Below are 26341 nucleotides of genomic sequence, written 5' to 3'. Positions count from 1 at the left end.
TGATTCCTACAGAGTAGATTTATAGTCTCCAGAAAAGTCATTATACTTCTGGTCGAAGCTCTGGCGTGTGTGGTTGGTGCTTGGGACCTGTCCTGAAACTGACTTCACTTGCAAGTAGTTAGACTGGAGAGCCTGTGGTGAAGTTCTTACTGTACTGGCAGTGTGGGTGAAGTTCTTACTGTACTGACAGTGTGACTTCAAATGTCTTGGACTACTCGTTTGCTGAGGGCACACTTATTCATTTTTGGTTTACCATTCTCGACGTTTGGCATCCTTGTGCACTCTGTTTGTGTAAGTGGGCCAAATTGGTCCTTGGTACGACCACTGAATGGGTGTATCACTCACTGAAATCTATCGTGATTTCAGCACTCTGGCAGAGAGTGAGTTGCGATCCGTCTGCCTGATTACTAGGCCATGAGATTTTTGCATTTCTTTCATGGCCATGGTCAATTCAAAGGTGTCGCCTCCACATCTTGCCACCACCCCGCACTTCTCGCCAGCTGCAATTTACATCACCACATGAAGCATACTGGGTAACATACTGCTGCTCCAGCCTTGTCTTAATCGCCACTTGCTCTCAGTTGCACCTATATTGAGAAACTTCTGTAGATTATCAATCAACGTCTGCTCAGCATCAGATCAATTCAGATTGTGTTATCCACATTTTTAGGGCCAGAGTACTTGACTCACTTCAGCCACCCAGGATCCTTGTCCATTGTTCTCCTAACCCAACTGTTAGTTGTTTACAGTATTCAATCAATAAGTATCATATACTTGGCCCCAACTAATAGCAAGGAAATAAAATACATACATAGTAAGATCACTGAAAATACAAAATCAGCAGCCTGTGATGGATTGTCTATCAATACATCAGAAAAGTGCACAGACTGCAATCTGATGCTATGGCCATAGCAGTGAATGATGTAACTGCATCAGGTAGTTTCCAGACAGTCTAAAGACAGCACAAGGAACCCCAATTCACAAGAAAGGTTATAATCTAAAATTGAAAACTACCACCCCATCACAACCTTACCTGCATTTTCTAAGGTAGTTGAGAAAGTTATTTATGATAAACTAATGGCATTCCTGAGTAAAAAAATTAATATTTAGAAATCAGAATGTAAAAAATTTAATACTTTAAAATCAGAATGGCTTTATGAAAAACATGTCAACTTCAGTAGCTGCAGCACAATTAATAGATCAAGTAATAACTGTCATAGAGAACAAGAAGTATGTTACTGGAGTGTTTCTTGATCTAGAAAAAGCTTATGATTGTGTCAAGATCATCATATTATTTGACAAGCTGTGGATCCTGGGTATTAGAGGAATTGTCTATGAGTTATTAAAATCATATACAAGCAACACAAGCCAATTTGTATTGCTTAAAACAAACAGTGCATCTTTCAAATTCAAAATTTGTGATATCAAATATGGAGTGACTCAAGGTTTGTCTTGGGACCCAATATCTTCTTGATTTATGTTAATGATATACAGTATAACTTTTCTAATTCTAAAGAAAATCATCATTCAGATAATACATCAGTTGTGTGCAAACACAAAGCCTACGACAGTTTGGGTTGTTGTGCAACAGTATAACAAGTGAAATAGTCAAGTATTTCAATGAAAACCATCTGAATGTAAGTGCTTCAATAATGGAATTTAAAATCAGTAAACAAACAGAATTTGACATGAAATTATCTTTAGGAAATGAGATCATAAAAAATGAAAAATGGACAAAATTCTGGGAATCACAATCCATGGTGATCTCAAAAGGGGTATGTGTATAAATTCCTTAGCCTGTAAGCTGTCAGAAAACATTATAGATGTATATATACTGAAAGTAATATTGCTTGTGGAAACGATAAATCCAAACTTCAGATGTGACCTACGCCAGAATGACACAACACAAAAATTCAAATACCATGTAAATAGCCAGAGAATAGCTTCATACGAAGAAATGCACTTAATGCTGGTCTGAAGCTAGCAAATGCCCTACCAAAAGTCTCACAGCCCTTCCGACTAGCAAGTTAAAAGACCTGCTAAAAATAATTGTAACTGAAAATCCATTTTATTCCATAGATGAGCAGTTTATCTACAATGAAAAGTGCTTTGCAAGTATGTCAAGGTTATAGTTATAAGCTTATATTTATAAGTAATTTGTAAGAGATCTAATGGTAATAAAATATTTGTCATGGTGTTTTTTGTATATAAACAAAAGTAAAATTTGTTTTTACGCAAAAATCTTTGGCTTTTAATGTACTGACATATTTAGAAGAATAATCTGTATGATGTTCTGAAACTGTAATATTTCTAGGGGCTGTATAATAATGCTGCATAAAAATTATTATTATTAATTGATGGACAGTGGAAAGAGAGGAGACTCTGGAAGCTAGTATGCAAGAAACAACTACAATGTTGTTTGAAAGCTTTTCTGGCCTGGCATAATGGCAGTATGCACATTATGAGTGAGGACATATCAGATACTTTATCTGATGCTACTATTTACAGTCATGAATGTTGATTATATTACATATTTGGTTGTTATGTTTTGAAATTAATTAAAAAAAAAAGTTATTGCCTTTAGTTACTCAACATAAAGTAAAAAAAAGTACTAACAATATCTGGAAAAAGAGAAGTGTGATTGTGTGAAGACAGACAGTTAGAAGGAACCAGAGTGGGGTTGAATCAGACTCTGGTTGAACCTCTTACTTCAGGATTTTTAAAGCACGTGCATGAGAAAGTAACAGTAGACACGAAAAACAAGAAGTTATGCACCTGTCTAAATAATTGCAGAGCCTGAAGGTACAAGAAATTGTATGCAAGTAATGGTTCGCCAAATCTTGTGCATCATATGAATTTGGGGGATAGGGTAACTTCTCCTCCCTTTTGGGATTTGTTCATCTTACATTCCCTTTTCTATCTTTCTTTAGATGAAGGACTTTTAAAGTATTGTGAAAGATAGAGAATTGAACTACATTTTAAAAACTGTGTCTGTCGTACCTGCTCTGGTTGCTCCAGTTCTGTGGATGATAAGTGGAATCTACACTTTGTTGCATGCATTTAGATATTAACTTGTTGCCTCACTAACCATTATCGTCTTCCTCTCTCCAATTCTGACGCTGTTCACGTAGAGTGCCTGGTGAGCTGCCAGAGTGTGTTGGAGCTCTTCTCTGATTCGGAGTAACAGCACACCTCTTTCTGGACAATCAATAGTAATTTGTCGTATCAGTTCATCTGCAATAAGAACATGAGAATACTGCACAATAAAGAAAGAGTATTCTATTATTTTCACACATATTTTACGTATTATCTCTGAGAAGGTAAGGCTATGCATGGCACTGATTACAGATGCATATGGGAGACAGGAGCAACAGCAACTTATTCACAAGATACATAACTAGCTTCCTTTCTATGTTCATAATTTTCTCTGAAGTGAGAAGTAAGACACATGCAGAGAACACTTTTCTTATTTTTGCTTTGTTTTATGTCTATTTTTTGGGTTCTTGTCCTCTTTTATCCTTCCTGGAGTTAACAATCTGAACTATTTTTAATAACATTAAAACAATCAATTTATTCTCAGTTATTTCAATATATGATTACCCTCAGTACTTTTGTGTGTCATTGGAATACAAATGAGAGAACTCTCTGAAGAGGATTGCAGTCCCCTTCCACATTCACTCATAATAAGACAACAAAAAAATATAGCACTGTCTACTAAAACTGAATTGAAGAAGTGAGTCATTCATTCATTTCTTATGTTCCATAGACACAGTTGATTAGATCAGATTCAGTTTTCATTCCATACTACCAAAACATGAGTCGATTCTCGTGGGTGTGGAACATGTCAGAAAGTGTAACATAAAAAACATAAAACATTTGAATATAATACTTACTACCCTGATCATTTGTCAGGGGATTGTCAAAAAAGGTGAATACAATATAGTAAACTGGAGCACCTAATATTTACAGAATTAATACACTAACAAAATGAAACATTGTTATGTGCTATTAATACATTTATCATACACAAAATACCTAATCTTGACTGTTGTGACCAAGTGCTATCAAAACTGAAATCTAACAGACATTTGTACTTAAGCTGGCATAACAGTCTCTGTTAGGATATTCATCTATGGAGTAGAAGGACTATCAAAAAGTCTTTCAAACTCTGTCTAAACCATGCTTTATTTGAAACTAAGTTTTTAATGGTTATTGGCAATTTATTGAAAATGTGTGTTCCTGAATATTGGACACCTTTTTCGACCAAGGTAAGTGATTTTAGGTCTTTATGTAGGTTGTTCTTATTCCTGGTACTGATACTATGTATTGGGCTATTGGTTGGAAATAGAGATCTATTACTTGCAACAAATTTCGTTAAGGAATATATATACTGAGAAGCAGTGGTTAGAATACAAAGTTCCTTGAAGAGGTTTCTATATGATGTTCTTGAATTTATACCACAAATGATTGTTATTACATGCTTTTGCACACTAAAAACTTCTGCTCAGTTTGGCAGGTTACTCCAGATAGGATGTAACAGAATGAAAGTAAGAAAAGCATGCAAGTTTTTTCATATTTATGTCTTCTATATCTGACATCATTTGCACCGCAAATAGAGACTTGTTTAGATGCTTAAGCAATTCTGTGGTATGCCCTTTGCAACTGAATTTATTATCGAGTTGTAAACCCAGAAATTTAACACTGTCAACCCCTTTGATCTGCATGTCTTCATATGTTATACACATGCTGGAAGGAAATCTCTTACAGGTTCTGGGTCTTTTCAAAGATTAATGAGAGTGAATTAGCTTTAAACCATTTATTAATGTCAGTGAAAATTTTATTAGCAGCTATTTCTAAATCTGTACTTGATTTACTACTTATTGCAACATTTGTATCACCTGCAAACAAAACAACCTTAGCATCTGCAATGTAACAGACACAAGGTCATTAATATACACAAGAACAATCAATGGGCCCATCATGGAGCCTTGAGGAACACCACATGTAATTAATTCCCAATCAGATGAAGACTGACTGCTTACTGCACAGGTATTTCACAACAGCACCCATTGTTTCCTGTTAGATGAGACTCAAACCATTTCATAGCACTGCCGGTGACACCTTAATATTCTAATTTACTTAAGAGAATGATGTGGTTCACACAGTCAAAGGCTTTTGACAGGTCACAGAAAATGCCAATAGCCTCTAATTTGCTATCTAATGAATTAAGTACATTCTCACTGTAAGTGTAAATAGCTTTCTCTATATCCAAATCCTTAAGAAATCCAAACTGTGACTTAGACAATTTTATTTGCAGTCAGATGCTTAAGGAGACACTTGAATACAACCTTTTCAAATATTTTTGAGAAAGCCAGCAAAAGTGAAATTGGTTGATAGTTTGTTGGAGTCTCTATCCCCCTTCTTGTAAAGAGGCTTAACCTCAGCATACTTTAGCCAGTCTGGAAACGTTCTGCTGATAAGAGATTGACTACACAAATAACTTAAGATAGAGCTCAACTTGCTTGAGCACTCTTTGATTAACTTCGTTGATATGTTATCATAATGAGATGTGAGTGTCATTTCCATTTAACTGAAGTTATTTTTAAACACTGGTCTCAGATACTCCACTGCACTGTTCACCGAACCTGAAAACCCCAAGCTGTCAGTAACAGAAATGAAGTCTTTTTTAAGAGGTTTGCAACACTATGCTCACTTGTTACGAAAGTCTCATTTATTTTTAGAGCTATCTGCTCCTCTTCCTATTTGGCCCCACCTGTCTCTGTCTTCACTATGTCCCATACAGTTTCTATTTTGTTGCCTGATGTAATTATCTTTTTCTCATAATAAAACTGCTTCGATTTTTGGATTACTTGCTTCAATATTATGCAGTATTCTTTGTAATGCATTACATCAGAGCTGTTCCTAGATCGTAGATGCAGTCTCCTTTTTCTCCCATATGCTATCTTTATTCCTTGTGTAATCCATGGTTTATTTTTTGACTTCTGTGTAATTTGAGTTCTGAAAGACATCCTGGTATTTCCTGTGTCTTGTCAAAGGTATTTGACTGTACATTTCACAGCTCTCTCCTAGAGAAGCACAAATATTATGGTGTCAGAGATCTTGTCAGTCAATGGTTTTAATCCCACCTAAGATAAAGCCAAGTTTCATATTAGTAAACCCAGGAAGTGTACACAATGAAACAGGTACACAGCTCGTGTTGTCTGTAGTTCAACTCTGCCTGGACGGTCAGTACCGCGGTTCAATTGTGTCCGCATTGTTACTTTGTACCAGGAAGGGTTCTCAACAAGGGAAGTGTCCAGGCATCTCAGAGTGAAGCAAAGCGATGTTCTTCGGACATGCAGGAGATACAGAGAGTCAGGAACTGTTGATGACATGCCTCGCTCAGGCTGCCCAAGGGCTACTACTGCATTAGATGACCGCTACCTACAGATTATGGCTTGGAGGAACCCTAACAGCAACGCCACCATGTTGAATAATGATTTTTGTGCAGCCACAGGACATCATGTTACAAATCAAACTGTGCACAATAGGCTGCATGAAACGCAAATTCACTCCCGAAGTCCATGATGAGGTCCATCTTTATAACCATGAAACCATGCAGCGTGGTACAGATGGGCCCAACAACACGCTGAATGGACTGCTCAGGATTGGCATCACGCTCTCTTCAACGATGAGTGTCACACATGCCTTCAACCAGACAATCGTCGGAGACATGTTAACCCAGTCAGACTGAACGCCTTAGACACACTGTCTAGTGAGTGCAGCAAGGTGGAAGTTCCCTCCTGTTTTGGGGTGGCATTATGTGGAGCCAATGTATGCCACTGTTTCTCATGGAAGGTGCCATAATGGCTGTACGATATGTGAATGCCATCCTCCGACCAATAGTGCAACCATATAGGCAGCATACTGACGAGGCATTCATCTTCATGGACAACAATTTGCTCCCCCGTTGTGCACATCTGGTGAATGACTTCCTTCAGGATAATGACATCACTTGACCAGAGTGGCCAGCATATTCTCCAGACATGAACCCTATCGAACATGCGTGGGATAGACTGAAAAGGGTTGTTTATGGACGACATGACCCACCAACCACTCCGAGGGATCTACGCCGAATCGCTGTTGAGGAGTGGGACAATCTGGATCAACAGTGCATTGATGAACTTTTGGATAGTATGCCATGATGAATACAGGCATGCATCAATGCAAGAGGACGTGCTACTGGGTTTTAGAGGTACCAGTGTGTACAGCAATCTGGACCACCACCTCTGAAAGTCTTGCAGTATGGTGGTACAACATGCAATGTGTGGTTTTCATGAGTAATAAAAAGGGCTGAAATGATGTTTATGTTGATCTCTATTCCAATTTTCTGTACATGTTCCGGAACTCTTGGAACCAAGGTGATGCAAAACTGTTTTTGATGTGTGTTTTTTTCCATGAAAATGGACTGTAACTGGATTTACAAGGGACTGGTCCAATAAGACATGTCAAAACCTATCCTGAATTTTTTACACAGGAAGAAGACAATGAAAGAAATGCACTGTCAAAATTTTAGCTGCTAAGAGGCACTGCAAGTATTAGAAAAAATAATTGAAAATTGTCAAATTCGTAGCACGCCAGGCAGCGGTAGAAATGTACACCCCTGCTGGCGCTGTAGCAACTGTGCATGCGCAACTAGACACACATGCAGCTGAGGTCAGCAGTACATTTACAAACAGGAAACATGACACAACCCAATCATAATTAATTTTTGTAAAGGACGTTTCAGGTTACCATTCGTTGATAGTTTCTCTGACATTTCAGTACACAGTTGCTATTCTCTCCAATTAGCCACTCAAGTAACAGCTATTACAAATTATCCGTTGCTTTTTGCAGTACTGGAAGGTATTTTATTCACTGTGCTTTTGTAAGGCATGCCTGCTAATAGTAGTTTTTTTCTTCCAGTTTCACAGTAATGTGGAATCCAATTAACATTCTCAGTTTAGCAATGATGAAATATGAAGAATGTGGTTTCCAGGTGAAATCACCTACTTCTCCTGAGGATATACATATGTGTCATTTGATAGTTGATTTCCTTGACATTCATTCAAATGATATCAACATTTCATTTGAAATTGTGGATACGTTAGAAGAAATAGGAAATAGCTGTGATGATTCCATGATTGTGGTTTGGACGATGTCAGTTGTGCCAGTAACAGTTCTGAAGAAGAACACCTTCCAAGCCTAGAAAAAACACATACTGCAGCAGCTTTCAGTGAAAAAGAAAAGGCAGAGAAATATTGGTTGAACGAAGGAGGGAAAAAGCATTTTCGTTTTGTAAAATCAGAGCATGAACTGTACAAATGGAAGAATGAATTATATGAAATAAGAAATATGCACCAAACTAAAACCTGAAACCACCTGAATGAAAAACTGTTCGAAAGTTTTAGAACTGCTCGTGAAAAGCTATGCACCGTAACTGATGGAGATCTATGAGACTTGGATCTCCGAATTGCATCTGACATAAACATTGCTAATCTACAGGCTTCATTGACCTGGCTACACAGGTTCAAGAAATCATACACAATAGGAAGTTGCAAAACTACCAAGTTTACGTAAACGTAAATGTGTAGAGCAGCTGCCAGTGATAGACTGTTCTATAGAGAAATTCATAGCTGACGTAAAGACAAAACTTGCTGTTATCCCCGCAACTGCTATTTATAAAGTTGATCAGTCAGGTTTCATGAAAGAACTGCATGCACACCGTACTTTATCATTTCAGGGTGAAAAAAAGATGGGGTCGGTTACCCAATCAGTGAATGCAATGATACATTCATATACAATAATGCCAGTGATAAGTATGATTGGTTTACTGTACCTAAATATGTCAAAACATTATTCACATTATATTTCATGAAGATTCAGTAATCATACGATAATTTTTGATCCACTAATTGCAACATTTATGTTTAGCTTTGCTGGAAGCCCCTTCAATAAACAAGACATGATAATTGAAATTTTTGCAACAATATGTACTGAATGTATTTGAAGGAGTTAATCATTAGTTCGCAGAGGAAGGATGCTACTCATTAGAAAACTCTGGACCATTATTTATAGTAAACTATTTCAGTTTCCTGAAAGTAACTTGTGAGATAGTTGCTATAAAACCCTGGACGCGTCCAAAACTACTGTTGCCTTTTGTGCCACTATGCTTGTTTGATTCACAAGTTTGTCACTATACTTTTGCTGCCTTACTTTTTCTGTACTAAATGACACCCTTTATTAATTAATTAAGCAAATAATTAAGAATCTGCTAAAATTACAATACTTTTCAATATGGCAAATGTACTTGTAAATTGGTAATTCCTAACGCATGTATACAATACCAAACGGTTCCATGAACTTCAACTTTTTATTAACCCACCACATACTTTATAAACCACATTACTGTGAAAACAAATAGCTCATCCAAATCAACACAATCTAACAATTTTTCAAACCATTATGTAGTTTCCAAAGTACTAAAATGTTTCAGCCATGTACATGTCCTGGGACAAAATTTTCAATATTTTTTGTGTGCCTGTGAACCATTCACAACCTGAACTATAAGGTGAGTAGGTAACTTCCTTGCATTATATGCTTTCATGTACCAATATTAATAATGTTATTGTGTGTGTGAGTGTGTCTGTTTTTCAGGATAAGTCTGGAATGTATTGAGTAATTTCAACCAAACTTGATACGATTTTGACTAATTGTCAGGAACAAATACTTGTGCATCACTAGAAGTGTGTATGGGAATGAAACCAGCGTTTGCGATTTACAACTGCTGCAAATAACGAGTATGTCATGTCACATTAGTTTTCTTTTTTAACAGCAGTGCATATTGTCTGTAATTGTCATAGATGAATGCTATTGTCGAGTCTGTTAACGACCATAAAATGGAACACATTTCAATGACACAGTAAATCTTGTACCCAGTTTTTCTGTTGTCAAAGGAGATATTCCGTTTTGGCTGTTAATCACTTCAGTTCTAAAAGTCCACTGGTAATATTTGTAATGAATCAGGCCTATAAATTTGAAGGAGATATCAAGGTGGTAAGGTAATGACCACGGTTCTCTCTTCTAATCATCAATACTTTTATTACACGACAAACATGCAGGTCGAAGACTAGGCGGGAACTAAGGTCCCGGAAGTATACAAAAACAAAGATCAACTTGAAGACATAATACACATATGATGTTTTGGCCTATCAATCCGTGGATTGACGCCACAAAGCCCCCCCCCCCCCCCTTCAGTATGGAGTATGTACCTGAAGGTGGGGAGAGGGGGGGGGGGGTTGACGAGAGTTTAAGTGGGTTACACTGAGTTCCTCCATGTCTAACAGCACGGGCCGTGTGGGAGGAGAGCATGGAGCAAATCCTGGAATGCTGATGCTGAAGTCTTGAAGTGACATCGCCGGTCGTAGCCGTCGGCTGGTGCGGGAGCGCTGGTGTGGAAGGGTGTTGTCGGCAGGGAACCTAATGATCATCTTTCCACTTGGCCTAATGTAAGCATGTAGGTTGCCATACGTAGCACTTCGAGAGATTTTGAAACGCTTCACTACATGTTGTGGCACACCACCTAACGAGTCACACGAATTGTCACACGCAAGCAGCACTAATGCGGTATCACCACTAACAATGACAGTTAAACCACAAATGTCATTAGGATGAACGTGGGTAAAGAACTCATAAGTGGCGCCTGCTAATGGAGAGGTATGCTGACCCAGTGGGGTGGGGAAACCGTAGCATGGTGAGGGCGGTGTGTTGTGAGTAGAGGGGTGAGTGTCAGATGGTGAGGTCTGAGTGGGCGTGGCGGGAAACTGCGGGCTGCACCGGTTAGAAGGGCGGTGCGGTGTGCTGTCGCACAAAGATGGAACTGTTATATTAGAGCCGTGGGAGCTGGGTCCTCTGCTATGGGAGCTGGGAGGCAGAAAACCCCGGAATGAGTGTGGGCTCATTGACGGGGCCGGTGTAGGAGTGAGTTTACTTCAATCATGAGCAGAGGATGAAGACTGAGGGTGGCCAGAGAGCATGGTCTCTTCAACGGTGGGTGATGTAGGGGAAAACTCGACGCGAGCAGGTTTAACCCTGTTAAGGGAGACAGTAGATACTGAGCCCTTCATTACGATGTCCACTGTGTAACTGGTTCGTTTGACAACTCTGTACGGGCCTGTGTAAGGGGGCTGTAATGGGGCTTTTACAGTGTCGTCGCAATGGAACACAAATTCGCCAGTGTCAGGCGCCTTGGGAACATATGTGTGCGGCGGAGTGTGGCTGGAAGGGGGCAGGGGTTGAAGCTCGTTACAGTGTAACCTCACCTGTTCTACCAAGGATGGCAGTTTGGACAGTTTGGCGACTGGAGTAGGAGCAACAAGTTCGCCTGGCAGTCTGAGGGACTGGCCATAGATGAACTCGGCCACTGAGTCTTTAATGTCTTCCTCGAAAGTGGTCCGCAAACCGAGTAAGACGAATGGCAGGACTTCCGTCCAAAGGAGGCCATGGCAACATAGGGCTGTCTTAAGCGTCCTATGCCAACGTTCCACGAGGCCGTTGCTTTGGGGGTGGTATGCTGTTGAATGAATTTTCTTGATGTCGCACAGACTACATAGCTCAGAAAACAAGGCAGACTCAAATTGATGGCCTTGGTCGGTCGCCAAGTAAACAGGGCAGCCAAAGCATGAAATCCAAGTGTCTATGAAGGATCGCGCCACTGATTCGAATGTAATATTGGGTAGCGGGGCAGCTTCCACCCAACGAGAGGTTCTGTCTATAATAGATAGCACGTATCTGTAACCTTCAGAAGGGGTGAGAGGACCCACCAAGTCGATGTGAACATGCTGGAAGTGACTGGGAGGAGCGGTGAAGCTGCCTAGTGGGGGCGATGTGTACCGCAAAACTTTACTTTGTTGGCACGGAATGCAGGCACGGGCCCAGGCTTGGCAGTCGCGTCGCATGTCGCTCTGAAATACGTCTGGTAGAGGCTCTCACACCTGGATGAGCTAGGTTGTGTAATTTGTCGAACACTTGTCTCTGTAGAGGTTTGGGTATGAAGGGACACAGCGTACCAGTTGATTCGTCACATCAAACCTCACCTATGACACCGGGAAAGGTGGATCGCATAGGTTTGAGTGATGAGCTGTGATCGGGAATAAGGTCCATAGCGTCCGTGTCGGCAGACTGCAGCTGTGGCAAGTTAGAGAGATCTATCAGAGTTGTGAGAGCACCAACACAAGACAAAAAATCTGTGATCACATTATCTGCATCCTTGATGTATCGTATGTCAGAGGTAAATTGCAATATAAAGTCCACATGACGGAAGCGTCTAGATGGAGGGTCAGTCAGGGGGTTCTTTACAGCAGCAAGCAAAGGTTTATGGTCGGTTAAAATGTAGAAGTCCCTACCCTCAACCTCGGCACGAAAAGGCACACGCTTAAACTCACGCAGGCTGGCGTGAGGTCTGAAACAGGATATGTAATGAATGCTATAAAGAAAAGTATGTAGCTTCTGGAATACTTAACTTTAATCCACATTTGTAGAACATCACTCTTGATGATACATTAATAGAATCTCAATATCTATACTGGTAATGGCACCTTGCTAGGTCGTAGCAAATGTAGCTGAAGGCTATGCTAACTATCGTCTCGGCAAATGAGAGCGTAGTTGTCAGTGAACCATGGCTAGCAACATCGGCTGTACAACTGGGGCGAGTGCTAGTCAGTGTCTCTAGACCTGCCGTGTGGCGGCGCTCGGTCTGCAATTACTGACAGTGGCGACACGCGGGTCCGACGTATACTAGCGGACCGCAGCCGATTTAAAAGCTACCACCTAGCAAGTGTGGTGTCTGGCGGTGACACCACATTCCTCCCCCGCAAATCGGCGAACAGTGGTGTTATAAGGCTTCTGCCCGCCGTGGGGAGGACCCCATGTTGACGTATGCAACGAGGTGGGGAGCCTAACAACAGGCGAGGCTGTGCCACCCGCACCCGGCAATTCGGTCCGAGGGGAGCCAGGAAACGCCTGAAAACCTAGTCCAGGGTGCACGCCAACATGCGGGGTATGCACCCGAAGATAGTCAGGAGGGGCCGAAGGGTCGATCTCCATCGAGTCGGAGCACCCGACGGGCGAAGACAACAGATGGTCCAGAGCGGGCAAGAGTTCCTTGGCGGAGGACAGCTGGTCACGGGAAGGTAACGGCGGCGCGTGACCCAGGGAGGCGCCCGGCGGTTGCAGCGACGCGTCCACTGCGGGCATCGCCGGCGGGAGAACAGGCGGCGGCAGCGGCAGTGGCGGCGCGTCGCCATGGGGCAAAATGGAAGGCAGTGTCGGTAACACCTGGGGATGAGGCGAGCCAGTAGATGGGTCCCCAGGGCGCTGACCGGATGGCACCGTCGCTGAAAGCAGACTGGGAGCGGCAGAACCCGTGCGACGACAGAGGCACAGCTGATTGAGATGCCGACGCACCTCACCAGAGGCCTCCAAAACCAGATACATCGCGCGGCCGAGGCAGCGAAGAATGCGCCCTGCAAGCCAACGCCATGAACCGCGATAATTGCAATAGTATACAACGTCGCCAGGGGCAAAAGCAAGTGTCTGCCGCTGCACAGGAACCTGATGCGGCGGATGCAGCAAAGACATCAAGGTTCGATGAGGACGACCGTGGAGCAACTCAGCCGGTGAGCGACCATCTCGGGGCTGAGAGCGATACGAAGACAAAAAGAGCAATAACGCGTCCTCCCGAGAATGCGACTCTTTCAACTTTAACATCTGTGACTTGAAAGTCCGGACCAATCGTTCAGCGGCACCGTTTGACTGAGGCGAAAACAGCGCGGATGTCAGATGTGGAATACCATTGGCCGTGCAGAATGACTGAAATTCTGAGGACATGAATTGTGGGCCATTGTCGGAAACAATAGTCTGTGGAAGACCTTCAATGCAAAAGATAGTGGACAATGCTTGAATGGTGGCAGATGACGTCGTGGAAGACATCCTGACAACAAAAGGAAAATTACTGAAGGAATCGACCACAACCAACCATCGAGCATTCCAGAATGGACCAGCAAAATCTATGTGTAAGCGTTGCCAAGGGGAAGTGGCTTTTGGCCATGCAAAGAATTTCCGCGGTGGTGCGGACTGTTGTTCGGCACACGCCATGCAAGAAGAGCACATATTCAGAATCGCAGCATCGATTCCGAACCAAGTACAGTGCTGACGAGCAAGTTGTTTCGTGCGCACTATACCCCAATGTCCTTGGTGGAGAAGCTTTAAGACAGAGGACTGTAATGAACGTGGGACCACGACCCTGGACTGATCATTATCAGAACGCAACAGCAAAACACCACGTCGTACAAAAAGTCTCTCCTTGTGAGCAAAAAAACGGCGAACCAACGGATCCTCGATCCATGACTTTGACAAGGGCCATTGCGTAGCAACAAAACGCAAAACGGTAGCAAGGACAGGGTCAGCTGCTGTGGCTGTAGCTACACGACGAAAATGAATCGGAAACGATTCGACCACGTCATCGGTTTCCGCATCAATGAACATGCAAGCAAGTTCGAAAGAATCGAATGCTCTATCCTCAGCAACAGGCAAACGGGACAACGCATCGGCGTTTCTGTGCTTAGCAATGGACCGATACAAGATATCGTAGCGGTACTGCGAGAGGAAAATAGACCAGCGAATGAATTTCTGCGCTGTACGTGGAGATACAGGCTTGTTCGGATGAAAAAGCAGTGTCAAAGGTTTGTGGTCTGTGATGATGGTAAAGTGACGACCATAATACAAGAAATCATGAAACTTGGTAACACCAAACACGAGAGCCAAAGCTTCTTTCTCTATCTGTGAATAATTTCTTTGCGCAGACGACGTCAATTTGGACGCAAAGGCAATAGGGCGATTGTGCGAACCATCTTTGTGCGCAAGCACAGCACCGATCCCGAAATCGGATGCATCTACCATCAACAAAAGGGGTTTCTGGGGATCGAATGGCGTAAGGCAAGTAGTAGAAACAGGGTGTATACATGGACAAGGAAAAAAAATTCCCGGATTTTTCCCGGGTCTCCCGGTTAAAAATACATTTTCTCCCGGGTGAAAATACAGTTTTTCCGTGTTAAGTAACAGTATACTTTCCGTCTGAACTGTTATACTTATCAACCCTTTGAATGGATATAGTTTTATACAGCAGCGTAGAAATTCTCGGCACTTTAGAAAAAGAAACTCAGGGGAAAAAACGCATCTCGGAAAGATCTTTGACGCGCACCAACATGTACACTGCATATTTTCGTATTACGAAAGTATATATTCGAATTCCACCAACAGGAAAAGAGAATGGTTTAAGTTAATATACGTAGTGTTGCTACAAGAAAAGAAAAGCTTTCACACACAGTATTTGTCGCTAAGATTAAAAGCTGCAAGAGAAACTAAGTTTTCACATATAATGTTAATCTGTTTAGCGCATGTTACACATTAACATACATCACACAAATACACCAGTAAAATTTTTAATACCGAAATAAATCTCTTATCTTCTGGGCTCGAAATTCTTCTAAATGGCTCGTCATCAAAGAGTTGATTTTTAAAAAAGAGCAAACGCTCTGTGATTCAAGAAATTCATCGTACATTTTCGCACATAGTTCATCTTGCGTAAAAGACAAATTTACTTTGATAATAACACTTTTCGAACAACTGTTAGATTCATCTCAGCAGTTGCCAGACAGCGCTAGATAGGAGGCGTCACCCCGTATGTTCGTACGTGTAAAACTTTAAAAGATCTTACAGAAGCTCCAGTTTCACCAGACTACGGTAAGATTCTTAGTCTGCATCGTGTCAGCTAAGGGCCTCACTCCTCCTTGCCATGCCCTCACTCGTTTAAGGAGCTGTGCAGATTCATTGGAACAGTTAACTGTTATAGGAAGCACTTGCCAGCCGCAGCCGAGGTTCATGCTCCCCTAACAGACGCCCTTGCTGGCAAAAATACGACCGGTATCCACCCAGTCCCCTGGACCCCTGCCATGGAACAAGCTTTTGACAAACTGAAGAACCTACTAGCAAATGCAGTGACTGTTGCCCACCCGCATCTGGACACTACATTTTTTATTGCCGCGGATGCCAGTGATACCTTAGTAGGTGCTGTCCTCAGCCAAACCGTCGGAGATACTACCTCTCCTTTGCAGTTCTTTTGTAAGAAGCTGAACGGTGCTCAAAAAAAGTACTCAGCCTGTGGTGTCACCGCCAGACACCACACTTGCTAGGTGGTAGCTTTTAATACGGCCGCGGTCCGCTAGTATACGTCGGACCCGCGTGTCGCCACTGTCAGTAATTGCAGACCGAGCGCCGCCACATGGCAGGTCTAGAGACACTGACTAGCACTCGCCCCAGTTGTACAGCCGATGTTGCTAGCCATGGTTCACTGACAACTATGCTCTCATTTGCCGAGACGATAGTTGGCATAGCCTTCAGCTACATTTGCTACGACCTAGCAAGGCGCCATTACCAGTATAGATATGAGATTCTATTAATGTATCATCAAGAGCGATGTTCTACAAATGTGGATTAAAGTTAAGTATTCCAGAAGCTAAGTACTTTTCTTTATAGCATTCATTACATATCCTGTTTCAGACCTCACGCCAGCCTGCGTGAGTTTAAGCGCGTGCCTTTCGGCTTCCTCTCATTGTGTCTAGGCTGTCGTGTCTAGACACAACATATTTGGCGACGAGTCTCCAAAAGGATCTTGTTCTTTATACTTGCTTTGCCCTAATTTACTTGTGTAATGGCTTCGCCACAATCTCCAGATGTACGGTTCGAATTTTATCGCTTGCAGAATCAGCAGACGCAGGCCTTATTGGATGCCCTTGGACAGCTCGTCCAGGGTCACTGTGCAATGCAAAACGATGCGGCCGCCGCCGCTTCATCGCTACCGCAGCCACAACACGCAGTTCCACCACCTTTCCGTAATTTTCATGCGGAAGTGGAAAGCTGGACGGAGTGGTCACGCCAATTTGGATTCCATCTCGCCGCCTACAGAATTCAAGGTAATGAGCGGCAGCCTCACTTATTATCGTGTGTCGGCGTCCAGACGTACAGAGTGATAGTGAAATTGTTTCCCCGACGCGACGTAGCAACTCTGTCCTACGAAGAAATTTTGTCTGCTTTAGATGCCTATTTCAAGGAATCAGTCAATGTCGTTGCAAAAAGGTATACGTTCTTTCCTACAAAACGTACGGCCGGTCAGACTAATCGGGAGTGGGTTGCAACTTTGCAAGGCCTTACTTGTGCTTTTGAGCGTGAATGTGGACTCCTTTATTCAGATACTATGGTGCGTGATGCAATTGCACAGAACGTTTCTGATGTTCGTATACAGGAACAGATTTTGAAACTAGTCAATCCCTCCCTTCAACAAGTGATGGACATATTGGATAGGCAAGACACACTTGACTTTGCTCAGGAATCATTTGAAACTTCGCCAGCCGTGTGTCACACTAACCGGCCCGCCGGGTGAGCTGCACGGAACTGTAAACAGCCTTCGTGCACATCCGCGCAGCCACGTGTGCCGCGCCAGCATGCATATGCAGTGAAATCATGCCCGCGGTGTGCAACTAGATATTCGCGTGAGAATTGCCCGTCACGCCAAGCTATTTGCTTTTTCTGTATAACAAAGGTCATGTTCAAAGTGTTTGCCAGAAAAAGCTCAAATCGGACACTCACAAACATTCCACGCCCTTTGCTTCGCGCTGGAATTGAACCAAGAATACTCGGGCTCATGAACCTTTGCCCATGGAAATCCATGTCGTTAATGCCACTCTGTCCAGTGCTTCTCTCTCCAACAGTGACTGTGTTCATCCCACAAAAAGTGTGCGTCGACATCGACGGAAATCCCGTCAAGTCGCAAGTGCTTCTGTCCCAGAAACAGTTCACGTTGCATGAAACAGTCGCTCTTGTCGTCAGCACGACAATAAACTTTTTGTAGACTTGGAACTTAATGGCAATGTGATACCATTCCAGCTCGATACCGGAGCTGCAGTTTCATTGATCAATAAAGACACGTACAAACAGCTGGGCAAACCTCCGTTGCGTGCCGCAAACGTTATGCTAACTACATATTCAGGACAGCAGATCCCTGTGTTAGGACAGTGCAGCCTTCTTGCAACATACAAGGGACAAACAAAACTTGTGTCATTTTACGTTCTCCGTTCTTCTTCTGCGGTGAACTTGTTAGGTTTAGATTTATTTCAGTTGTTTAACTTGTCTATAGTCAATCAGGTCCTACCAGTGAACCAGACTGTGCCTTCAGCCAGTGTTTCTCGTCTATGTGAAGAATTTGCAGACATTTTTGCACCGGGCCTTGGTTGCGCTAAGAACTATGAAGCACATTTGGAATTGAAAGTAAACGCGCAACCGAAATTTTTCAGAGCGCGCAATGTTCCCCACACATTGCGTGATGAGGTCGCAAGAACATTAAATGATTTAGAATCACAAGGTGTAATTGAACATGGGCAGGCTTCTCTCTGTGCTTCACCCTTAGTAATTTTGCAAAAACCTTCCGGAAAATTGAGACTTTGCGTGGACTTCAAGGCAACAGTGAATCCACAACTTGTGACTGCAACTTTTCCTTTACCCCGCCTGGAAGATCTTTTTGACAAACTGTGCCCGGGTAAATATTTTTCAAAGTTGGACCTAGCAGATGCGTACTTGCAAATACCGGTGGACGAAGAATCCCAGCGCGTATTGGTGGTTAACACGCATCTTGGATTGTATCGATTCAAAAGACTGCCATTCGGGTGTGCATCCGCCCCTGCATTATTTCAGCAATATTTACAAACTGTTTGTGCGTCGGTCCCTACTGCAGCAAACTATCTGGACGATATTGTGATCTCCGGAAAGACAGCAGACGAACATTTAGCCAACCTCCGAACATTATTTCAGGTCTTGCGACAAAATGGTGTTCGCTTGCGGAAGGACAAATGTGTGTTTTTTGCTCGTGACTTGCCATATGTGGGACATGTAATCAATGCCCAAGTCATACATCCCAGTCCAGAGCACCACCGTGCCATACAAGACTTGCATTCGCCGCAGAATTTGAAGCAGCTACAGAGTGTGCTGGGTAAAAAAAAATTATTACCATTGCTATATCCCCCATGCCTCTTCCATTTCAGCTCCGCTTCATCGCTTACGCCGTAAAGGTGTTCCGTTCGTCTGGTTGACGGAATGCGAACGCGCCTTTCGCCAGCTGAAATCGGCGTTGCTTTCTACAGGGTGTATACGGCCCGGGACAACCGGGAGATCCGGGAAAAACCTGGGAATTTTTTCATCCGGGAGAAAACCGGGAAAAACCCGGGAATTTTTTAGAATTCCAGGAATTTTTCGTTGTTTTAATTTTCAGTTAAATTTTTGTAATTTTGACTGGTAAGAACCGAAACTCTAACAAAGGATATTACTGTATCCCGCTACTGCAGAATAATACTACAGCATTAAAACATGAACGAGAGAAAAAACGAAAATAAAACTTGAATTGCAAAGGAAAGGCGCCATATAAAAGAAGACAGTGCACGTAGAAGCGTCTGCCAACAGCAAAATGTGTCATAGGCTTTAGGAAGACTATGCAATGCTTCATAACAACAATTGCCTCCGATGAGCGTGAAGTCACAACTGTTTACATTAGATTCTTCTCCCGCTGCTGGCTACAGAAATGTGGCTGTTGGCTGTGTAAGCGGCAGTAGCAGCAACCAGCCACGTGGGGTACCCGGAAAAATATTACTGGCGCGTCCAAGCTGCTATATTCACGCGTGCGCTGCAGGCCCGGATCTGGGAGGGGCAAACCGGGGTATCTGAACCGGTCGGAAATTTCGGAGTCACGTGGCAAATTCATATTCTTGAGGAAAAAAAACCTTGTTTCACAAAGCGCCTAGCATCCAGTGCACATCGGCCAATCGATTATTCATCTAATTTTGAAACGCACCCCTGCTGGTTTTTGGACATTTTTGAACACCTTCTAAGTTGATTTCTGAATGAATTACAAGTTGATTTTGGAATGCGTGCATAGTGTATGTGATGTCTCTGCCAGGGGAATCCTCGTCGAATCTAGAGATGAACTTTACTGCAGACAAAACGGGACGGGGCGATAGAGTTGAGCGGAATAAAGCCGAACCGGTGAGTGCCAGCTGCTGCTTGCTTATGTGGTTGATTCTGTTTGCAAATGTTTAGCGTTGTTATAATTACTATCGAAATCCATACATTCCGACTACCAGAGTGGAAATAACCGACTAACAGGTAAGAAAGATCATGTATTATCTTCTTGGTGTATCCAAGAAAGTGAAATTCTGACAGAAAATAGTTGGCCAGATCGCTACATTAGACAGGGCCAGTTGTAGTCTCCAGCTAGCAGCTGCTTAAGTTCCATTCTGGGAGTTGCGCGGAAAACGCGTTGTACGACCATGCCTGACCAGAGAATAATTGCTGGATAATTAAACCGGTGATTGTGGCAGGGTTAGTAAAGTTAACCAGAGAATGAATTTTGACAGTGATAGGAATAGTTACAGAATTAGTGATAAGATTGTTTATTAGAACGAGGAAGGAGAAGAAACGGGGACATCACAGAAATTATGGAAGAATATGATGATTCCAAATTTATACTACTTTTCGGTCTAGTGCATAATAAACTATTTCCTAACATGAAGCTTTTTGACTGTAGTAGACCAAATAGTATTTTGTATTGGTACTTCATGAATTATATTGTCGTACTATAAAAATTATCATTATTGCCAAAACAGTCTAGCTTATTTGGTGTGTGTTACAATTGCTGTAATATTAGAAAGGCCTATTTTGTTTTATCCAGCATACAGTGACAAAATAGACGTAATCAGATCGAGAAACCACACCAGTGGGTACTATTTGTATTAACAGCTTTTTCAGTATTAGACGACGACATTTCGATTTTTCTTGTAGCAAAACGTTTGACGAACTTTGATAAGGTAATAGTTCTTTCACAGAAAGGAAAGCTGTAGCAAGTTTAGAGAGAAAAATCACTAGGACCTAAGGATTGAAGAAATGTGTACTGTCTTGCCTGTCTCTTGTCTATACTGGTTTTAGGTATCCTATATTTAATTTTATGTCACACAGAAAAGCAGGTTATTAGCTAATAGGCAATAGAGAGTCCAGATTTTCTGAAGAGTTCTTGTTCTGCCGGTTACAAATAATCCCATCCAGTATTAATTGCGATTCTTTTTTTTTTTTTTTAAAAAAAAAAAGAAAAAATAAGAAAAGAAAGAGGGGCAGGATGTCATACCGGCTGACTGGGAGCAGGAGAGGCACTACAGGACATTTTAATTTCCACTGTCCTTAAATAGTTTTATGGCGTCCATTACAAAATATACACGTTTCAATTCCACAGAGCGAAATACAGTGACGTGCGATAGAAGAATGCTGTGTGAAGAGCGTGGCACTGCCCTTCGGCACACGTAAGACCAAATAACATGTCTTACATTTCCTCGATAATTATTGTTTTATGTATCAGACTATTCAGAAAGATGTGCGCTAAAAAATGAACTTATTTTTGAAAAGTCTTTTTTTTTTAATTTTTAACGTTCTGATGTGCAGAACAGTCTGAGTTATAGTTGGGGCTGGGGGGTTAGTCTCCACGTGACTCGTGTTTACATTTAGTGATTTTTCTGTTTCCTCTTCGTTTATTGCTCTCACGTCCAATGAAAACAAGGCGGATTTCTGTGGCTGTGCGCTGTCAAGTGAATTAAAATACATTCACATAATTACAGAAGGCTAAAATATGTTACTAGTTTCGGATTTTATTTTATTTCTACCTTTCTGACAGTCAAGCATTAATCGCCTTGAAGAACAATGAAGTCATTTTTGTCGGTTTGCTAAAGAAATTTGGCTTTTTATTAACCTTTCCTGCTGAGGCAGTACATTTATTTGAAACGAAGTGTTTAATTCCACACTATTGGCTAGTTTCAACTGTTCGCTGCATTTAAAGTGCACTTTTCATCTTCTAGCATGTATGGCATTATTCCATAATAAAGAACCAAACCTGAGATAATACAGTACTGGCACTCCAAGAAAATTTACGTCCCGAAAACCATACCGAAAAGCTTAATATCAGATCGAGGCCTACATCGTTGGAAATCTGCAGATAAGAATGTGCGCTTTATGGCGAACTATGCATTTTAGTATGGTTCACGAAATTCCGACGGTCTTGGAGTATCCTCTGATGTCTTGTTTCTTTTATGACATAATTATTCAGTTCAACACCGGCAGCAGTAAGTGTGTCTTTAACAATCTGCAACTGTTCCTTGTTCTTTTGCAAAGTAGGACTGAAAATAAGACTGTCGTCCAAGTAAACGAAACAAAAATCCAGATGAAACAACACCTTGTTTATGAATCTCTGCCAAGTTTGTGCAGCATTGCGGAGGCCAAAGGGCATGAACCAGTACTGGAAAAGGCTGAAAGGAGTTGTAACAGCTGTCTTTTCAATATCCTCTGGTGCCATCGGAATTTGATGATAGGCCCTCCTACAGTCCACTAACGAGAAATATTTGGCGTCTGCAAGAGCATGGTTAAAATCTGTGACGTTAGGAACCGGGTACTTGTCTATGATAGTACGAGAGTTCAACTCAGTATAGTCACCAACCATACGCCAGGTGCCATCGCTTTTTGTGACTAAGTGGATAGGCGAGGCCCAGCAGCCGGCAGATGGTTCAATGACGCCGGCTGTTAAGAGATCGTCTATTTGTTCGCGAGCCACTTTCATGAGTTCTGGTTTGAGACGGCGTGGTCGGCAAGAGATTGGCGGTCTGTCTTGCAAGCGATGTTTGTGGGCGATGCCGTCTGTAACCATGGAAATGTGGATGTGATACCCGAGGCGACTGTCTGCGGTATAGGGTGCGCGGCGGCCGCTAGGCTGGGTTGTGGCACGGATGGCAAAAGTTTGCGTAAGTGCCAACTGTTTGGTGGCTGGGAGTGACAAACAAGTGAGTGAGCTACGCGAAACAAGGTTGGTACACTGTTTATTAGTTACCGAGGGTGCCACTGTCAAGCTTGGTGGCGGTAGCGGGCGCGAATGAACAGCTGATGGCAGTAAATCAAAAACATTAACCTGCGCCTGGGAAGTTAGCTGCCCAAGCAAGGAGGAGGATGAATGTGCGCTAGAATTAACACAGTTAGAGCTGGTGGGGGCACGGACACTGTACAGTTTATGTGGCACACGGTCACAAATGCACTCGGGCGTGAGAACACTGTAGTGGCACCAACTAACCTTGTGTGTTGCCGAGGCGTTGTCTGCTGCAAGCTGCTGCCGTGCTGAAGATAACTCGTTACTCAAGTCGTTGAGGTGATGGCATAGCTCAAGTTGTTCCAAGCGCAGGCGTGTAGACTCGACACTCTCTGTGAGCCACTTATTGGTCCATGACAAGAGCTCGGAGGAGGGGTTGTTACACTTCCTAGCCAGGTGGACCTGTTTAGCAGTACTATTGACACTTGACGAAGCACACAGGATGTGTTCCTGCATAGGGTGGTAGAACACTGTATTCTTGACGAGGTCAGGCCACAGTTTGTGGTGTCACAGAAAGTCAATGCCCAAAATGGGATTGTCGATCTCAGCCACCAGGAAGGACCACTTCAGGTTGCACTCAGGCAAGAGGGACACCGCATATGAAGTAGAACCTAAGCACAACAAACTAGATGAGTTTACTGCATGTAGGACAGTTTTGTGTAGTCGGATGTTTTCTGTAGCAAGACAAGGTAGAAGTAGGGAAACATCTGCGCCCGTGTCGATGAAAAAGTTTGTGTCAGAGTTCAAGTCATGGACATAGACTCGTCCATTCGAAGCATTAGTGTTGGACACCGAATGGAGCGTGGGACGGCGTCTGTTGTTTACGTCGCAGGAGGTGGCGCTGCTGCCTACTTGCGGTTGAAGTTTTGGTAGGAGCAGGGCGGTTTACAACTGCATGCTTGTTCCCCAAATTTTGCATGGAAGAAACAGTATTTATGGGTGGACGTCTGCACCTACGAGTGATCAGACGGCAGTGGCCCAGAATTTTCCGCGGAGTCAGATGTGCTGTTGTTGTGCGGATGTGAAGGTGCCGGTAGTGCGGTGAGCTTGACAGACTTAGGTTTAGTGGGGCGTCCACATTGGGGCCCTGGTTGTGGTTGGAAACTGACTTAGCTGCCAGACTGCTGGGCACGGCGTTCACATAGTAGAGTGAAGTCAGCTTGGTCGGCGGCACGCAAGCGTTCGCTATTTGGTCTATCTTCTTAGGCAGAGATGGCCATTTGGACAGACAGAGGCAGCTTTTCTGTCCACATCTCAGTGAGTGTGGCGTCTGGCATGTCGCATTCACTGACGAGAAGTCGAAGGCATCGCCACAGCTGGGACAGAGATCTGTCACTAAGGCGTTCTTCATAGACGAGCTGTCGAACGTTTTCTCTTCTTGTCTTGGAGACATGTTCCAGTATTGCTTGTTTAGCTGTAGCGTACTTCTCGTTTGGAGGAGGTGACGTAACCAGGTCATAAATTAAGTCGAGACGGTCATGGAGGTGGTTCATGAGGCATGTGAAAGGGGCGTTGCCATCAACTGCACAGACACTGAAAGTTTGCTTGACCAGGTTGAACCAGAATTCTGGGTGGGCAGGTTTGAATGCCGGGAGTTTAGGTAGATTCGACGAACTGGTGGTCGAAGAATGCGGGCAGCCATTCGCGGATGCAGCTGTAGGCAAGTCAAAGTTAATTCTGCGTCATGAGGGTGGTAGAGAGGAAGCAGACGTACCGGCTGTGTTCATAGTAGCTGGAGGAGAAGTGAAATCCATTAGCAGGAAGCCCAGCATGGAGCGAAGCGGGACCGGTTGTTGCGGCTGAAGGTCAAAGTAGTCACGGCGGTTGCTCGACAAGTTATTATACAATTGGTCCTCCACATCTGCAGCGAAATTGTCCATCACAGAGTCATTGATGAGCTTTATGGAACCTGATGCGCTCAAATTACTGCACTGATGAACACTCGGAGTAACAGGCTGGCGAATGTCATTCATGTAGTGTGCAACTGGTGCGGAGTGACACACACGTGGGGCTTGCACATTCTAAAAGGCGTCCTGTTGTTGCACATTATGAAAACTATGCTCACCACTATTTACCGTACTTGCATTAAAGTTCAGTATCAGAGTGTAGTGGTTTCATGTACTGCTGTGCGGTTAAAACTGAAACACTTCAGGGCTAACAAAGCTGGAGTCGGGGATCGCTAGCGCCACATTCAAAACCACTGCACCTGACGAGGTCCCTGGGTTCTCGAGGCTATAGGACTGCGGAAATTCACATCGTGCACCGACTACAGCTGGCGTGCTTGAATTTAGTTGCTGTTGCTGGTGAAAACTGGATGGTGGTGGCGTGTTGTAGAAGGCCATTGTGTAGCGGACGAAAGTCCACGTGGAATGTGGAAGCCGGCGCGGTAGTCACTTTGTACTCGGTTCGATGGATTATTCGAACTTCGGGGTCACCACTGAAGGGGATATCTAGGTGGTAAGGTAATGACCATGGTTCTCTCTTCTAATCATCAATACTTTTATTACATGACAAACGTAAAGGTCGAAGACTAGGCGGGAACTGAGGTCCCAGAAGTATACAAAAACAAAGACCAACTCAAAGACATAATATACATATGATGTTTTGGCCTATTGATCCGTGGATCGACGCCACAAATTAAATGATAATCAGCAAGCTCAGTTTGGAGTTATTTGTTTACTGTTCTGCAAAACATTGTACCGGGCATAATGCAGCCCTACTGTGTATGCTGTTCTCTGGATGGGATGAATTAATTGCTGTTCATAAGCAGCTTGAAATCATCACTACTGTCATCACCTGGAAGTTGCTGAGAATGTGTGTGCTGGGAAGGCTATCATTAAGCCATGTACTAGAGATACCAAAGATATCTCAAGTACTATCCTCTCCTGTAGACACTGTCTCTTCTGCAGGAAATACACTTGACTGTGAGTGGTGTGTCAATGATAGGTCTAGGTGTCCTGTCCAGGTGAGACAGGGACCAGGGAAAGCTACACCCACCCCCTAATCAACAAGTCTGAAGAGCTGTCTTCCACTGAAACCGAAACTGAGCCAGTGAGATTCATTTTTCCTGTTGGGAAAAGTGTTACGCCCCATGTCTAATGGTAGCAAAAACAATGAGTAGGGGTCTATTAATTGACAGCAGAATAAATGTACAGTGGATAATGGTCCCTCTTAAAGAAATGGCAGTAAGGGATAGTAAGGAACACAATGTGAACTAAGTGGGAATTCTTGGGGGCCTCATTCAAC

The 26341-nt window shown here is 43.1% G+C and overlaps 1 protein-coding gene across 1 annotated transcript in view; it reads right to left on the bottom strand.

Annotated features, from left to right (window-relative positions):
- LOC126149548 (33 kDa inner dynein arm light chain, axonemal-like) overlaps positions 1 to 26341 on the bottom strand; it is a 126622-nt gene that overhangs the window by 61438 nt on the left and 38843 nt on the right. Inside the window, exon 4 of the mRNA XM_049915821.1 lies at positions 3089 to 3234. Coding sequence (XP_049771778.1) covers positions 3089 to 3234 — 146 coding nt within the window. The remainder of the gene's footprint in view (positions 1 to 3088; positions 3235 to 26341) is intronic.

The sequence above is a fragment of the Schistocerca cancellata genome, chromosome 2 (assembly GCF_023864275.1).
Source record: "Schistocerca cancellata isolate TAMUIC-IGC-003103 chromosome 2, iqSchCanc2.1, whole genome shotgun sequence".
Classification (NCBI taxonomy): Eukaryota; Metazoa; Arthropoda; class Insecta; order Orthoptera; family Acrididae; genus Schistocerca; species Schistocerca cancellata.
This window is presented reverse-complemented; position numbering and strand designations above follow the sequence as displayed.